The 18,785-nt window shown below is 46.9% G+C and overlaps 1 protein-coding gene across 1 annotated transcript in view; it reads right to left on the bottom strand.

The window, feature by feature from the left end:
* Positions 1-18,785, bottom strand: part of MYO1D (myosin ID) — a 176,078-nt gene that overhangs the window by 83,831 nt on the left and 73,462 nt on the right. The window contains exon 16 of the mRNA XM_058041642.1: positions 13,833-14,040. Within this exon, the coding sequence (XP_057897625.1) occupies positions 13,833-14,040 (208 nt within the window). The remainder of the gene's footprint in view (positions 1-13,832; positions 14,041-18,785) is intronic.

The following is an 18,785-nucleotide window of genomic DNA, read 5'->3' as shown; positions in this document are numbered from 1 at the left end:
TTGAGCACCCAGCACTTTATGGAGCACCAAACTCATCAGTGGAGCCCATTTCTGCTCTCACACAGCAGAACAGAGCCCAGACCCTGCACAATCCTGCCCACACAGAATCACAGCATTATAGAATGGTTTGGGTTGGGAAAGACCTGAAAGATCCTCCAGTGCCATGGCAGGGACACCTTCCACTGTCCCAGGGTGGTCCAAGCCCTGTCCAGCCTGGGATCCAGGGGCATTCCCAGCTGCTCTGGGCACCCTGTGCCAGGGCCTGTTCACCCTCCCAGGAACAATTCCCAATTCCCAATATCCCATCCAGCCCTGCCCTCTGGCAGTGGGAGCCATTCCCTGTGTCCTGTCCCTCCATCCCTTGTCCCCAGTCCCTCTCCAGCTCCCCTGGAGCTCCTTTAGGCCATGGTAGGGGCTCTGAGCTCTCCCTGGAACTCCCCTTTCTCCAGGCTGACCATCTCTCCTGGTGGAAGGTGTCCCTGCCCATGGCAAGGGGTGGGACTGGGTGGTTTCCCTGTCCCTTCCAACCCCACCCACTCTGGGATTCTGAGAACAACCCAAGGAGCTCCATGGCAGCTTCAGCCCCTGCCAGGGCTGCTCTCAGGGAAGTGTGGGAATAAAAAACATTTCAGTGGCTGAGGGAAGACCTGGGGAAGCCTGGCAGGACATGGGACAGTGAAGGGAAAGGCAAGAGCAGGAAGCACAAAAGCCACAGCAGAAACTGAGCACACCAACCAAATCCAGGGAGCTGGGACTGAGAATCTCATCCCTGTGTGAGATAAAATAATAAACAACATGTTCCTTATTTATTTCTTGAGGCCATTAGACAGAGAGGAAGCAGCAACCCCTGCACACGTGCTGTGCTCAGCAGTCACTCACCACACTCAGTTACCACTGTGGTTTTGGTTTTAGCTCAGATCTGGTGCAGTTTCAGCCATGCAAAGACCTCAGAGCTGCTGGGAAGCTCAAGGCCCAAAGCTTCCTGCCTAAACCAAGCTTGCACAAGGCCTGGATTTCAGCCAAAATGTGTAAGGCTGGATTAAAGCTGACATTTCCCTGTCTGAGGGCAGAGCAGGCTCTGAAACTCTGAATTAGACAGAATCACCAGCTAGCATCTAAAAACTGAGCATCCAAAGAGTACTGGGGAAATTTTTTTAAAGAAAAGCAAAGAAGATTTGGATTGCTTGAGATAGTTAAGCATAGACTGAAGAGGCATAAAATGTACCTGTAAGGGATGTATGGACAACAAACAAAATCAAGTGGGCAAAACCCTACTGCCAATTTCTCCTTTTTGAATTTAGTAAGAACAGAAATGAGGAACAAAGGGCTCCAGGCCTCAGTAAACAAGGATCTCAAGAAAAGAACACACACAGTAAATCCCTGTAAGCTGCTCAAGACTTTGCAGAGCCTCACTGCTGTCATCTGTTCCCTGGACCATCACAGACACAGAACAAAGTCTTGGTTTTGTTTCCTTGGGCTGGAAGCAGCCATGCTGTTGAGGGAAGTCTCTCACTGTGGTTACTTCTCCCACCAGTCAGACATGCCTGGAACAAAGGCTGGAACAGATTGCCCCCATGTTGGATCAGCTGCATCGCTGCAGAAATTGGCTTCACAGCAAGAGGTGTCACAATTGTACAAACACTGGCCTCCCAAATCCAATTATCCAGCTCAGACATGCCCCTGGCTACACACACAGCAAACCATTAATGAAAAGCATGTTCTCAAATCAAGTTGTCATAACTGGAGAACCCCCTGCCAGTGAGGACCTTCCATGTCACCACAGCAGTGCCTCAAAGGTGAGGAAACAAAAGGAAGGACAAACTTCTCTCAGGGAAAGGGGAACAAATATTTTCTAAATTAACTGTTTTTCTGGCTTGGTGGTTTTCTTTTCCAGTGCAGCTCAAAGAAGCCCCTCAGTAATGCTGAGCTGTCCCCTGGTCTCATGGAGCCTTCCAGAAACATGGAATGGTCAATCCTGGGGACAAGAGGAGGTGTCAAAGCCTGTTCCCTGTTGGGCAGCAGGACATCGATCAGACGAACAAGGATCACAGGATGGTTTGGCTTGGAGAGATCTTAAAAATCATCCAGCTCCAACCATCTGCCTTGGGCAACCTTCCACTGTCCCAGGTTGCTCCAAGCCCCATCCAACCTGGCCTTGGACACTTGCAGGGATCCAGGGGCAGCCCCAGCTTCTCTGGGCACCCTGTGCCAATGCATTTCCAGAACAAGCAGCTCCAGGAGGCTGAAGTGCTCCTGCCAATCACACCTTGCTCAGGTTTGAATATTGGGAGAGCTCTACCCAATGCACCTTTTCAGTTCATAACTCAAGAACATTGAGCCCTGTAAAATGAAATTAAACAAATTTCCAGAGGGAAGTTTACACAGCCTGTAACAGTTTCTCCTGTTGCAAAGGTGTGTTGGGGGCCAAGGAGGGCCAAATCCCAACAGAAGCATTTGTGCATGCAGGGTTCTGCTTCTCCCCTTTATGCCTCTGCATCCAAGGTAAAATCCAAGGGATTTTCATGCCCAGGTCCAAAGGGATCCAGTAGATCATCCCTCAGGGATCTGACAGCCACAGGCACCTCAGAATTCCCACTTCAATCCAGCCACATCCCAGCCAGCTAGGGGCATCAGAACAGAGTAAAGCAGCCTGGCATGGCAGAGCCCTGTGCCACCCTCCCACAGGCAAGAATAAATCCATGCTTCCCTCTCCCCCCTCCTGTGGCTTTCCCTGCTGGTTAACCTGATTTCCCATGGGAATGAGACTGAAGATCTGTCCCTGCCTGACCTCCTGAGATTGCCCTGACAGCTCCTGAATCCTGAGCCAGCTCCCAGCCAAGCTGACAGAGGAGCAGCAGCCTCCACGAGGCAAAGTCTCTTTATCTTTCAGGAAAAATCAGCCACAGGGCAGAAGGAGCCTGAAATCAGAGTGACATTGCTGGAACAGCTTCAGCTCCAGCTCCAGAGCCATCTGCCTCCCCAAATCCCAAATCCCAACCAGCAGACACAGAGCCACCAGCCAAGCACCACAGGCACAGGAGCCCAGGGGGGTCTGGCAGCATCCCAGAGGGATGGGGAGGTGGAAATGTGTGTGGGGCACGAGGGAGGGGGTGGGGGATGCCATGGCTCCCAAAAAACCAGTTTGATGGCAGTTTTCCAAGTGATCCCTCTGGAGCAGCCTCCAGGGCAGTGCCATTGATCAGAGCCCAGCCCAGGGACCCAGCAGGAGCAGAGGGACAGTGTGGCATCTTCAGGGTCCCCAGGATAAAGGAGGAAAGGAGAATCTGACTCCATGTTCTCAGAAGGCTAATTTATTATTTTATGGTATTATATTATGTTATGTTGTATTATATCATGTTATATTATGTTATGTTGTATTGTTATACTATATTGTTATATTATATTATATTATATTATATTATATTATATTATATTATATTATATTATATTATATTATATTATATTATATTATATTATATTATATTATATTATATTATATTTTGGATAATATATTATACAATACACTATATACAATATACAATATGCAATATACTATATACTATATACTATATACTATATACTATATACTATATACTATATACTATATACTATATTATAGATTATAGATAATATATAATATATAATATATAATATATAATATATAATATATAATATATAATATATAATATATAATATATAATATATAATATATAATATATAATATATTATATATCATATATTATATATTATATATTATATATTATGTTATATGTTATACGTTATATATTATATGTTATATATTATACGTCATATATTATACATCATATATTATATATCATATATTATGTATCATATAATATTATATTATAGAATGCTATACTAAAACTATACTAAAGAACCGAGAAAGGATCTTACAAGATAATAATGAAAAACTTGTGACTGCTTCAGAGTCCTGACACAGCTGGCTGTGGTTGGTCATTAAGTAAAAACAATTCACATGTTGGATAAAAAAATCTCCAACCACATTCCAAAGCAGCACAACACAGGAGAAGCAATCCGATAATTATTGTTCTCATTTTTCTCTGAGGCTTCTCAGCTTCCCAGGAGAAGAAATCCTGGTGAAGGGATTTTTCCAGAAAATATGACAGGACAGGACATGGAGTGGATTGTCCCCAGGAGGAAAGCCCAAGGAGACTTTGGGCTTAAGGAGGGAATAACCAGCAGCATGTGCTGATTCCTCATGTTCTGATTCCTCAAGGAAGGGCCCACAAGCAAACCACAGACACAAGAGCAGAGGCAATGATGATTATGGTGAAAATGGAAAGAAAATGAGGTTTTGGGCTTAAAAAACCCCCAAAGAGCACCATAAACCAAGGAACAAACCAAACAACATTCCCCATCCAGCTCCCACCCATGGTCTCTCCTCACCTTTGCTTTCTCCATGCTTTGTCCTCCTAAAATTCAGGGCAGGAAAAATGGAGAGGGCAATGGAAATCAGGACTGAAGGGCTAAGGGAGGGATAGAGAGAAAGGAAAAGGTTGGGAAAACAAAGTCTGAACACAGCTCAACCTCCTGACCATTACAAAGAATATTTATTTCTCCACAGCTTCTCCCAGTGAGGAAGTTCTTGCTGCTCTTTCTTCACTCTCCAGAGACCTCTGCCAATTCCAGTGTTTTAAATGGGATGTTTCATAGAAACATCACCCACGGGATCCCAAACCCCAGCTGGAAGAGACCTTAAAGCCCATCCAGTTTCACCCCTGCCATGGGCAGCTCCCACTGTCCCAGGCTGTCCAAGCCCCATCCAACCCAGCCTTGGACACTGCCAGGGATGGGGCAGCCTCAGCTTTCCTCCAGTCCCTTTTATTCCCTCAGTTAAGGCCAAACCAAGGTGGAAGTGACCCCTGGGGACATGAAAAGCTCCAGACCAAGGGATCTCCTCCTGCACAGTGATCCCAGCAGTGTTCCAAGGGATGATCCCACTATTCCCAGTGCAGCAGCTGCCTTGACAGCTTCTAAATCAGGGATTTGCACAAACAGCATTCAGCCAAAGCAAGAGACACATCCCAGCTTACTTTTTCCCTAAAGAATATTTAATTCACTTGTTTTTTGATTAAAATTTAATAAATTAAAATTCAGATGAATGGCAGAGGAGATCTGAACATACCTTTAGAATCAATTTAAAAACCTCACTGAGCTTCCAACAGAGTTTCTAAGATTAAAGAAACCTCACATCCAAGATCACATCCATCACCTCAGCAGAACATAAATCCTCCACACCCATCTATGCATTACAGCCTTGTCTGCAGGCTTCAGGCTCTGAATGTGCCATCAAAAAATGAGAAAAAAGGGAAGAAGGAAAGGAAAACAATTAATTGGGCCCTACAGAGCACAGGAAAAGCCAGCAGAGCAGCCAGGGTGGGCCCAGGATGCAGCCTTGCCTGCACATCTCCCATGGAAAAAGGGATAATCTAGATTTGACCTAGATGCTGCAATCCCCGTGAATGCAGAGCAAAACCCACACAGCTCCTAGTCCAAACACATAAGTGAGCAAACAAATGCCCAGGATTCAGCACACAAACCCAACTTGGCTAAATTAAACCCCAGAGTGGTATTTTGGAGCAGTTCTGCAAGGAACCCAAACTTAGGAAACTCCTCCATTCCTGCAGCACCACAAACACCTTCTCCCACCACCCTCCTCTGGTCCAGCCTGGACTGCTCCATCATCAATATTCCATTTGTCCAAACCCATGGTTTGCCCTCCAGGCAGCCCAGCTGGTGAGAATCAAAGAATTCAGGCAGGCACAAAGCTCCCTGCTCAGCTCTGGAGGCTCTCACATGGGCAGGTTCTTAAATATTAAATATTATTTACATGGCAGTGCGGAGGAGCTGCATGTGCAGCAGCCTCAGGGGAATGTTCCCATCTCCAGTGCTCCCAGCCCTGCCTGCTCCAGAGAGGCAGCTCCCCACAGAGCTGGGCTGTGATGGAGGGGTCAGAATGGTATTTTGGAGCAGTTCTGCAAGGAACCAAACCTTGGGAAACTCCTCCATTCCTGCAGCACCACAAACACCTTCTCCCACCACCCTCCTCTGGCCCAGCCTGGACTGCTCCATCATCAATATTCCATCTGTCTCAAACCATGGTTTGCCCTCCAGGCAGCCCAGCTGGTGAGAATCAAAGAATTCAGGCAGGCACAGTGCTCCTTGCTCAGCTCTGGAGGCTCTCACATGGGCAGGTTCTTAAATATTAAATATTAAATATTATTTACATGGCAGTGTGGAGGAGCTGCACGTGCAGCAGCCTCGGGGGAATGTTCCCATCTCCAGTGCCCCCAGCCCTGCCTGCTCCAGAGAGGCACCTCCCCACAGAGCTGGGCTGTGATGGAGGGGTCAGAATGGTATTTTGGAGCAGTTCTGCAAGGAACCCAAACTTAGGAAACTCCTCCATTCCTGCAGCACCACAAACACCTTCTCCCACCACCCTCCTTTGGCCCAGCCTGGACTGCTCCATCATCAATATTCCATCTGTCTCAAACCATGGTTTGCCCTCCAGGCAGCCCAGCTGGTGAGAATCAAAGAATTCAGGCAGGCACAAAGCTCCCTGCTCAGGTCTGGAGGCTCTCACATGGGCAGGTTCTTAAATATTAAATATTAAATATTATTTACATGGCAGTGCGGAGGAGCTGCACGTGCAGCAGCCTCGGGGGAATGTTCCCATCTCCAGTGCCCCCAGCCCTGCCTGTTCCAGAGAGGCACCTCCCCACAGAGCTGGGCTGTGGTGGAGGGGTCAGAATGGTATTTTGGAGCAGTTCTGCAAGGAACCAAACCTTGGGAAACTCCTCCATTCCTGCAGCACCACAAACACCTTCTCCCACCACCCTCCTCTGGCCCAGCCTGGACTGCTCCATCATCAATATTCCATCTGTCTCAAACCATGGTTTGCCCTCCAGGCAGCCCAACTGGTGAGAATCAGCTGAATTCAGGCAGGCACAGTGCTCCTTGCTCAGCTCTGGAGGCTCTCACATGGGCAGGTTATTAAATATTAAATATTATTTACGTGCCAGCGCGGAGGAGTCTTGGAGGAACGTTCCCATCTCCAGTGCCCCCAGCCCTGCCTGCTCCAGAGGGGCACCTCCCCACAGAGCTGGGCTGTGATGGAGTGGCCCAGAGCTCACTGAGCCCCAGGTTGTGCTCTGCCTTTTCCTGCTTTGAGTAAATGTGGATCCAATCAAGGGTTTAAATCAAAGGCTCCCCGTTGTCCCAGATCACCTCAGAGAGCTGCTGCATCTGCTCAGAGCTGTTTTTTCTCTTTCCACATAAATCAGCTGAACAATGTTCATTCTATTGCTTTGCTTAACAGCAACAATATTCCACAGGCTGGGAAGAGAGAAGGGTCCCACTCTGAGATTAATTAGCTGGCACTAACAAGAGCGTGTTCAATAATGAATATAAAAATCACCAAAGGAGCCGTGCTCCAGCAGCTCCCAGGTGTGGATGCAGCCACATCTCAGCTCCAGGTTCCTCCTGCAGCTCAGCCAAGGCTGCAGCAAACATTCCTTGTGCTCTGGGACAGGGATGAGATTCCCAGCCCTGGCAAAGCTCCCAACTATTCCCCCACAAGGAGCTGCTGGTGCTTGGGTGCCCTTTGTGGTGTCCCATGGGTCTGACAGGGCACCTTGTTAATCCAGAACCCCAGAATCTCCTGAAGGAATTGTGCTTTTTGCCCTTTTTTACACCACTCTGGCAGCTCTGTCACATCTCAAGCAGGCTTAAAGACACCTTGAGGTGCAGCAGATCAGAACCTTTGAAAAGGTGCAAAGCTCAGGCACAACAAAAGCTCATTCCCTCCCAGGATAACAATGTGGAAGCATCAGCAGCAAGGGCTCAATCTGCTCTCCCCAGTTTGCCTGTGGAGCACCTGGATGAGCATGGAAAAAAATTCTCTGCAGCTGTGAAAGGCAGAGAGAGAAGCTGGAATGAAATCCAAGATCAGAGCCACCAAAGGTTGGTTTAACCAACTCATCACAGCACAAGTGTTCTCTCTGATGCTGGCAAAACGTTCGGGGAAGAGTTTGGAGTTTTCTTTGTGTTTTGTTTTTCTCCACCTGTATTGGAAATGCTAAGCCAAGCTTTAAGGTGGCTCCAACAGCCATGAAGCTCCAGGTGACCCAGCTGGGACAGCAGACCCTGGGACAGGCTGTTTTCCTGCTCTCCATCCTGTATTTTACACAGTGGTGCACACTCACAGCACCCTCTCTGCCCCTCTCTTGCTCAGCAATAATGGATATTTACAATTATTTAGGTTACAGAGTGTTTCCACAGCATTTCCTGGAGCAGAAGGACATCAAGAAGGCATCCAGGTGTCTCCGGTACCTGCCACTGAAAGGGCAGGATCCAGCTCTCCTGCTTTTCCTCCACAAGTCCCCATTTTTGCCATTCCTCTGAGGAAAAAGCCATTGTGGGGCTAAACTGGCAGAAATTCTCTCTTTTCTTTCATGTTTTTGGTAAGAGGTAAAGCATTTTTAAAATGCTGTGGCATTTTCTAGGGTGGCCAGGGTGGATTTTTTTGCCTCAGTGCCTTCTCTAGAAGCAGGCAGGGATGCTTCTAGCCCAGAGAAGGGGAGCAGCAAAGGAGGAGCTGTGGGATCAGAGCCAGCTCCTCCTCCTTCCCTGCACCTGCTCCTGGCAGCTCCCAGCCCCTGCTCCTCAGGAAGGAGCCAGAGCATCTCCTGCCACAGCTCCTCCCTGCCAGAGCCTCTCCAGACCAAAGCCTGGGTCCAGGATATCAATCCATGTGGCATTATAGACCTGCTCCTGCTGATAGCCTGGACTCCAGAGGCAAACCCACTCCATCCATCCCTCCTGTCTGGGTCACTGGCCCAAGCCCCACTGGCTGCTTCTGTCCCTCCATAATTGTTGGGAAGGATGAAAGTTTGACAAGAAAGTCTCACAGATATGTGTGCTTAGCAGAAAAATTTTGAAATGTTGAGTCTGGTGAAGAAATAGAGATGGAAGCAAATTTTGATATGGAAGAAAAGAATTGCTGAGCCAGTTTACTGGATAACCAAGGAAGCAAAGGGTGTGTTAGTTAGAAGGGTTTTTTATGAATTAGAACAAAGGATAAACCCTCCTCAAACAAGATGTTTTTACCAAGCAGACAGATAGCACAGGCAAAGAAGGCAGCAAAGTTGCAAGTAGAAAAAAGGTCTCAGAATTTTCCACTGCAAGAAAATTGAAAAACAACTTCTTAAAGCTTAAACTGTGATGTACTGACTTTTAGTGATTGGAGAACAGTAACATGAATATGGTAATTACAGTAGTTATGATAGGCTATAGATAAAAGTTAAGGTATAGATTGGTTCTACTGTGTGAAGATGCTCAGCAAAGAAAAGTCTATAATGCATTGTAACCAAAAGAAAAGTATAAAATGTATTGGTAACCTAAACTAAGGGTCTGCAGGCCTGCCTGCAGCTGGAGCTGACAGCTGTAGGCACAGCTCTGTCACCCATGACCCTGTACTGCTGGAACCTCTTGGATGGAATAAACTTTGGATACAATAAACTGCATTTTGTACACAATAAACTGCATTTTGGATACAATAAACGGCATTTTGGAGAGCTGCCTGAAGTCCTGCATCTCTCATTCAGGCTCTTCTTACACATAACCTGTCAGGAAACACCTCCTGTGTCCATGGAGGAGCTTCCCCGTGGGCCTGAGGCTTCCCTGTGTCCTGAGCTCCCAGGGCTGGTGGGGCTGGAGCAGGAAGGTGGCACAGGCAATGATGATGACACGGAATGATGACATGGGTGAAAAATGCATGTATTTTATGATTGGCTTTTCACAAATATTCAAATGAATATTATATGTGTTGTGTTAGAAAGTGATGCTGTATTAATTCTCTTAAGTAGTGGGTTAAATATAGTTTTAGGTTATAAAAATGGTTAAAATAGAAACGATGCTATGTAGGATACTTTTTTTAAAGAAAGGACTCACACTGAGATAGCAGCCACAGGACACCTGAATCTTTCAGAGAAAAGGAATTTATTGCTCCATTATCAGAAGAAATGAACTTCTTTCCACCTCAAATGTGCTGTTAGGATTCAGAGGAAGAAGTTCTGACCAGACAGAATCCTGTGTTTGAATGGAATTTATGCATCATGTATGAAGTGTATGAATATGCAACAGGCTGTTGCTTTTAAGGGTTAATCCTCTGTTAATGTGGGTCCTTTTCAGGCTCATGATGCCCAGAAAAAGGTACCCAGACATCTGTAACTCTTTGTTTTCATTGTCTCATATTGTCCTAATTCAATTTGTCCAAATTGTCATTACTCTAATTGTGTTACTATTTTTTTAACCATTTTATTACTATGAAACTTTTAAAAATTTTAAAAACGAGTGACTGGCGTTTTTCACACCACGGAATGGTGACACCTCGGCTCTGTGCTGCTCTCCCTGCAGGCTGGGGAGGGTTGCCATGGTGATGGCATCTCCTGATCCTCTGCAGAGCCCATCTGGCTCCAGGGACACGCTGGGATGCCCAAGGACACCTCGGGATGCCCAGGGCACATCCCAGGGCCGGCCCTGCCCCCGTGGCTGGGCTGTGTCCCAGAAGGGCTGGGCTGCGCTCAAGGACATTCCTGCTGCTCCCCTGCCAGGCAGGAAGATTGCAGGAGTGATTTCCATGTGCAGCTGTGCCGGGCTGATAAAATGCCACGGAAATGTGGCAGTAAATTATAGTGACAGCAGCCATCATCTGCAGAGCCCGCACGTGCCGCCTGCCCCGGCTTTCTTCCCTGAACAAAGCTCTGCTCTGCACAGCTAATGAGCCTGTGGGAGCCTTTCCAAGGGCAGCAAAAGCAGCACAGCTCCATGGCAGCTCTTTTTTTTTTTTTAATTTTTATTTGCATGATTAACATAGAGCTGCTCCATTTGCATTCAGGGTGACAATCACAGAGCTGGCAGGAGCACAGGTACAGCAAATAAACCCTAAAGCACCACATGAAGCAACCTCAGCTGGGGCTCCTGGAGTGACCCTTTGGTGTGATGTCCCTGTGCCATATGGGGTTTGTGACACTGGACACAGCTCTCACTTGCTGAATTCTCCTGGAGCCAGCAAGTTGCCACGGTTAAATCACATCACATCTGCTCACTGACTGTGATGGGGCAGAAGGAAAATTACAGCCTGGGATCTCACTGACATTTTACCATGGGAAAAAAAAGGAGCCTGAAAGATAAATCTAAAGGTGAAGACATCCCAGAGATGTGGAACAAAAGAAAGTAAAATTATCTATTGAAACTAGAAGTCAGTTTTAATTCAGTTTAACCAAACTGGTAAGCACCATTACACAAAGGCAGCAGCACTGTTGGGAGGGTTAAGGGTCACTGCATGATGAAGCTCTCCAGATAATTACTGAGTCCCTTCTGGAAAGCCTCATGATTTGCAGAGCCACAGAATACACATCATTAAAAAAAAGAGCTGCTAAATGTGGATTCTTTCACTTACACCCATTCCTGTGCAGAGGAAAACACCCCTGGGCCCCAGGCTGGGATCAGCTGCTCTGAGGCTGCTCTCACATCTGTCACACAAGTGCTCATTGTCACCACACCACATTTCATCTCCTCTTGTCTTCCCCTTTTCCTAAATTACAATTTGAGGAAGTCCAATGCAACAGAAGGCTGAGTTATTTAAAAGAAAATCAAATCCTTCTAGATGTGCTCACAGTTTGTCTCCCTCAGCCTTTGATGCTCGCAGGCAAAACTACAGAAGGAAAAAAGAGCAAGAATTAAATTTCCCTGTGAGTTGTTAATGAACAATTGAAAGCAAGTTGAGAACAGAAATGACAGGCAAAATTGCCTTGATGCTTTCAGAGCTCAGAGAAGGCCTCATCACATCCCTCCTCCTTGATTTTTGATTTTTGATTGTACCTTTTCCAGCACTGCCCAGCCCCATCTGCCAGCAGCAGAGCCAGGGAGGGATCCCAGCCAGGGCTGGGAGCAGAGTTAGCAGGAAACAACAGAAACACTGAAAATGGAGACAAAGTCAAGCTTTTGTCAGGTAGATATAACACTGTACAAGGTCTCTAATCCATACCTACAGATACCAGCTCAACACCTTCTCTTAATAAGCATTTAATAAGAATTTAATGATTCATTGTTTTTGGTTTAGCTGTGAGTTCCAAGACTCTGAAAAGCTCCTCTGCATCCCCTTGCCAGCACCAAGAACCTCCACTGAGTGAAAGCAGAGAGGGTTCAGCTGCAGAAGGACACCCAGATTTCTCCAGAGCCCTCAGTTCCTTGAGCACTGGAGAAGGAGTTTGTCTCTTATGATCCTTTATGAGGTAAGTTAGAACTCCCTGGAGATTTATCACAGAAAAATAACAAGAAGATGCCTCCCTGTGCTGCTTCACTCCTCAGGTAGACTCATGTTGGTCCCTCCCCACCCCAGGAGAGCAGGACACAGGGCAGGGAGGTTTGTGAAGCCACAGGACAACGTGCACCAGCATTTTAATTTCTACCACTTTTGCTGATTGTGGCAACAAGGAAACCTCTAGAAGCCCCACAGTTATTCTACACCTGATGCCACACAAACCCACAGCAGAAATCCCTTTGTGGAGCAAAGGAGTTGATCCATTACACCTAAGCAGGTTATTTACCTTCCAGAGGCAAAAAAATCCTTTGCCCTGCTGTCTTTGATGCTGAGCCCACTCCAGATCCCAGCCCAGACAATGTAATTCTGGAGCTGGCAGCAAACTCACAAAACTGACAAGTTGCTGTTCAAATTGTGCCTCTCACTGGATTTATCTGAAGGAGGAGCTTGGAGCTCACTGAGCCATGATCTGCTCCCCCAGCAACACAGCCTGGGGCTCTGAAATTATTCTCCAATTTCCAAAAAGGTCACTCCTCAACTGCTCCCTGGTTTCATATGAAAGCTGGAGTCACCTGGGAGCAAGCAGTCCCCCCAGCAGCTTTGTTCCACAGGGAGCTCATTAGGTCACCCTGGGTTAGAGCGGTGGCCCTGGCACCTCCCTGAAAGCATCCAAGTGGCTGTAGGCAGGAAATTCCTCCCTAGAAGCCCTGATGAGCATGGGGGAAGCACATTAAGGATCCAGGAACATCTCCCAGGGGGCATGGGAGCCCCAGAGATCAGCCCCAGGCCAGCCCAAGAGAATGAAGCAGATGGAAAAGTGCTCCCCTTTCCAAGGAAGGAAGGTAGGAGAAGATGTTGAGAGTCCAGGGAAGCTCAGCACCACTACATGCTCAGAACAGGGAATAAAAGTGAACCACCAAGCTCAGAGAAAGGCAGGGGCTGCACCCTCCACAGCCTGAGCTTGGCCTTCCCAGAGAAACTCACTGCACACAAAAGGTGCAGAATTCCCTACTAAAGACAAACCATTCAAGAGACCAACCCTAGACTTGATGCTTTCTGCTCCCATCCTGGTCAAACTGGTTGGGTTTCCAGAGAGACCTCGGTGGATTGGAGGAAGAATGTTCTAGATAAGAAATAATAGAAAACTTTGAGAACGAGAACAGAAGAATCCTGACTCCTCCTTCAGCTGCCAGGTTGGGTAAAAGAGACTTGTACATATCTCAGAGTCACTCTGACCAGCAGAGATTCTGGGAAGGGATTTTTCAGAAAACATGACAGTGATAATGAACAAACTTTTAGGTGCTACAGCTCCCACCACACCAAGGCTCCAGAGAGCACCATGGAAAGAGCCCTAAAAATACACAGCACCAACCAAATCTGGAATCTCTGCAGCAACAGAGGCAGAAAGGAGAGCAAGGCTGGTTCAAGGAGCTTGAGCTGAGTTATGGAGCAGTGGAATCTTTACCTTCTGCAGGAAGAGGACGATCCTGACGAGCATCTTGGCGTGCAGCTCCTCCAGGGTGAAGAGCGTGCGCGGCGTGCGGATGAAGAGCTTGGTCTTGCCGTAGGCCACGTCGTGCTGGAAGCCGTGGCACTCGATGAGCTTCCTCACTGCCTCCTTGTCTGAGGGCAGGTCGTGGTTGGGCCAAGTGAATTCTGAGATCATCTTGTACCTGCAGTGAAAAGGGACCATTTACAAATGTGAGCTTGTGTTCCAGACTGCAATGCAAGATGTTTTCAATTACCATCTGTATGGCAGATTACCTTTGTCAAGTGGGCAGTTTGCCTTATCTCTCTCTTTGAGTGACCACATTCACCCCTCCCTTGGGAGGGGACATTGCTGATAACAGCTATTGAATGTCCCTGCATGACTGATAAGAACTATAACATCCCATTGGGAGATGTGAGCCCAGAGGGAGGAGCCAAGCATTGCTGCCCAGATATAATCCAGAGGTTTTGAGACACCAGCACGGCTTTCTGCACTGGATTCCCCAGAGGAACAGCAGCTGCCTCTTCCTCCACTGGATCTTCAGAGGAAGAATACATCCTTCTCTGCAGATCCCCCCTTGCTCCAGCAGAACCACATCTGATACTTCAAGAAAACTGCAGCCACATTTCCAATGGCACTGCCACCAACACCCCACAGGGTGTCAGGTTGGGTTCTGACTCTGTCAGTGTTGTTCCAGTGCACTGCATTGTTTATTTTGTCCTTTTATTTTTTCCCTTCCCTATTAAAGAACTGTTATTTCCTGCTCCCATATTTTTTCCTGAGAGCCCCTGAATTTAAAATTTACAGCAGGGTTGGAGGGGTGGGGAGGGTTTACATTCTCCATTTCAGGGGAGGCTCCTGCCTTCCTTAGCAGACTCCTGGCTTTCCAAACCAAGACAGCTTGCCAGCAAGGTGCTAGAGAAGGGCAAAATTCAACTGGCTTTAGAAAAAATTATCAGTTAAATTGTAATAGAACTGAATATAGATGGAAGAGTCTGAAGAAATCCTTGCACAGATTTATTCCAGTTCTGCCTCAATTAAGCAAGCCATCGTGCAAAACCATGGGTTCCAATTCTGGTATTCCAAGACACAGCACTCACACACAGACCATGCTAAAAACAAACCCAGTTCTCAAAGCCTAAGATACATCTGATCTGAACATCCTTTTAAAAGAAAACACCCAGACTCTGCATTACCTAGAGTTTTAAAACAGGGTTTATAGAAAAAATCCAAGTACTATTTATGGCAATCTGCATTTGGTGTGGCATTAATTCATGGCAACATGGAAAGCTTCTCAGTACTATGGTGTTCTGGTTTTGAGTAAAACTTCCAGAAACAACTTTCAGGGTTTCCTACAGAGGATTTCTTCAATCATGAACCTTAAAATACAAGGAAAATTACCACAGAAGATGCATGATTTTGTGAGATGCTGAAAAATAATATTGGGAGGAGCTCAATCCATCAGCACTGAACTGATGCAAGGAAACACACTCAGCACTGGCATCCTGCAGATTTGTTCCATTTTTCACACCTTCAGTATCCAATTTTAATTTTTGTTTGTGTACATTTTGTTTGGTTTGGGATTTTGTTTTTGGAAGGAAAATTTTGTTTTGTTCACATTCTGCATGAGAAACCACCTGCAACCAATTTCTTTGTCAGAAAACCTGAATTTAAAAATTCTGCAAATAATTTTTTTCTCGTGCAAAGCTTTGGGAATAATTTCTAACAAACTGTGTCACGCTTCCCCCCACAGCAGAGCTTTGGCTGCCCCAGTCTGTGCAAACACTGCCTGTAACTGTGGGTCAGCCATTCCTCCCATCCTCACTCTCCAAACTCCATTTTCCAGTACAGAGAAATGCAGACTAGAACTAAGACATCTACAAATCAAACCTGAAGCACTGAGATCAGCCCAAGCTCTGTAAGATTTACCAGCCCAGGAAATGCTGATTAGGGGAACAGGCGTTTGCAAAAAGCAACAGTGAATTTTCTGCATAAGATTTATGGACATAATAAGAGCTGAAATAGGCATTTTCCCTGGAATGGAACTTGCAGCCGTGTTCTAAATAAAACAGGAACAAAGCGAGCTCAGCCACTTCGCACTTCAAAGCCCCCGGCCAAGGCAGGCATCAATCTCAAAGCTTCAGAGCTCTCAGCTCTCAGTTACACTGAAATGGCCTCACAATCCCTCTTTTCCTGGGAGCAGCACGGCAGGAGGGAACAGCCTCAAAGAGCCTGAATGGAAACACATCCCAGAGCCCATCCATTCATGAATTAGCCTTTGGAATGGGGGAATGGAGGTGCACACTGTGCTTAGGCAGGGAACACCATCCCCGGGGGTTACAGGGATCTCACTGATAAATAAACAGGATTAAAAACCTCCCCTCAGACTCCCAGGAGATTTAGCACGTGCTGGTAAAAGCATTGCTGCTCTCACACACACACAGACATCAGTGCTGCACACTGGATTCTCTGCCCTGCTCTCATCAGGAAAATGTTCCTGAAACAATTCACTTGCTGGGAAACATCTCTCACCTCCAGACAGTTCTGTTAGGAAAAAGAAAAAATAAAAGAGCAAAGCACTGGCAGTGCAACCCCCTCGAGCTGGGAACAAGGCTGGGAAACAGGCTGGGAAACAGGCTGGGATCCAGGCTATGGATCAGGCTGGGATCCAGACTATGGATCAGGATCGGACTCAGGCTTTGGATCAGGTTCAGACCCAGGCTGTGGATCAGGTTCAGACCCAGGTTATGGATCAGGTTCAGACCCAGGCTGTGGATCAGGTTCAGACCCAGGCTGTGGATCAGGATCAGACCCAGGTTATGGATCAGGTTCAGACCCAGGCTGTGGATCAGGTTGGGATCCAGACTATGGATCAGGATTGGACTCAGGCTTTGGATCAGGTTGGGATCCAGGCTTTGGATCAGGTTGGGATCCAGGCTGTGGATCAGGTTCAGACCCAGGCTGTGAATCAGGATCAGACCCAGGCTGTGGATCAGGATCAGACCCAGGTTATGGATCAGTTTCAGACCCAGGTTATGGATCAGGTTCAGACCCAGGTTATGGATCAGGTTCAGACCCAGGCTATGGATCAGGATAATACCCAGGCTGTGGATCAGGATCATACCCAGGCTGTGGATCAGGTTCAGACCCAGGTTATGGATCAGGATCAGACCCAGGCTGTGGATCAGGATCATACCCAGGCTGTGGATCAGGTTCAGACCCAGGCTATGAGCCAGGCCTGCCCCATCAAGGAGCTCAGGAGAGCAGGGATGTCACAGCACCAAAACCCCTCCTGCTCCTTTCCACAGGCATTAAACACACCCCAGTGCTGGTGCCCCCCTCCCTCCCAGGCACAGCAGGTGGAACATCCCAGCTGTCCCTCTGCTCCCATTGTCCCCATGGATGTCACACAATGCCACCAACTCCTTCCCTGCAGCACAGGGCATGGCCTGGATGCCACAGCCACTCACTATCCTGCTGCTAATTATAGCCAGGCAGGGTCTGGAATAAATCTGCTCCCTGACACCACAGCCCTGCCCCTCTCCTGCCTGCAGGTCCCCACAGCTCCCAAGGTCACTCAGACATGGAACACCCCTTCAAACACCTTTGTTTCTCCTTCCCTCTGTACCTCCCTATGGAAACACCCAACAGGGATGAGCCTGCTCCTGGAGTTAACATTTCCCAGTCCAGCTCTTCTAAGAACCAAGATTTCTGCAAGCCACTAAATGGTGAAGCTTTAATGAACAATTTTGGGTGTGCAGCTGCAGCTGGGCCTCTCTGTCCCTTCCCAGCCTGCTGTTCACAGCTCTCAGTGTTGATTCCAAGCTATGTTTGACATGGCCTGGAATAGGCATATGGATGCCTCTGTGTGGAAAGGGTTGGATTACACTCACAAACCCCTTCCTGAAACCCAATCAGCTTTTTTTTTTAATGGTAATTTATAGATTAAACCAAGAGAATGCACCCCATCTGTGTAAGTGCCACCCAAATGGATGATGCCACGATCACAGGAAGGGACAGCCTGTCCTGGCCCAACAGAAAATACTTCAAATTGGAAAGGGCAGCCTGGCTTGCACAGAGCTCAAAGGAAGGTTTTCTTTATCCAAGGAAAGCTTGAGAAGGACATTTGTAATGGTCTTAACTGTGCTTCACTTCATTCTCTTCTGAGAGAGAGGAGATATCGCCTACCTTACAGGATTTAGGGCTAAATATCAACAAACTCTTCTCCTACAGAAAGAGAAGTTTTTTTTTTCTGGTTTTATTTTTCTCAGTTTTTTAATTTAGAAAAGCCATTGCAGACCAGCACCACACACACACACACAGTGTTTGATCCCTCACTCTGGATATCAAATCCCACTCCAGGGCTGGGCAGGACTCCTGTTCCAGCACTGAAAAGCTGAAGCAGTTGCCATGTGCTGGTTTGGTTTCCTGGCTGCAAACACTGCAGGGCTGGAGCTCACAGGAGCTCATCAAACATTCATTAAAAACAAAGCAGCTGTTTATATTAATAGCAAATACATAAATCTTAACAGTAAATTGTAATGAATTGCACATGTGAGGTGAAAGTACAGTCTATCCACTGCAGAATGGTTCAGGAAACTGAACTCCAGTGCTGCAGACTGGATTTAGAAAGCCAGAGCTTTTCATTCCACCTTGGGTATTATGATATATCCAGGCAAATCTCCACTGTGAACAGCAAAAGATCTTTCACCAGCACTTTGTTTCTAACTTATGACATCCCACCTGCTTGGATAATTTAATTTTTTTTATTCTCACCTGATTCAATAACAGAACAAAAATTCCATTCACTGTTCCATCAGAGCAGGTTGAACTTGCAGGGCCCACATTAATTTAGTGGAGCCTTAAGACAAATTTCAATCTAAAACATGTCATTTATCACATGTCTGGTAGGAATTAAGAGGGCAAGAA

Source organism: Melospiza georgiana, chromosome 28 (assembly GCF_028018845.1).
Source record: "Melospiza georgiana isolate bMelGeo1 chromosome 28, bMelGeo1.pri, whole genome shotgun sequence".
In the NCBI taxonomy this organism is placed as follows: domain Eukaryota; kingdom Metazoa; phylum Chordata; class Aves; order Passeriformes; family Passerellidae; genus Melospiza; species Melospiza georgiana.
Note: the sequence above shows the minus strand (reverse complement) of the source record. Positions and strands in the feature narration are given on the sequence as shown.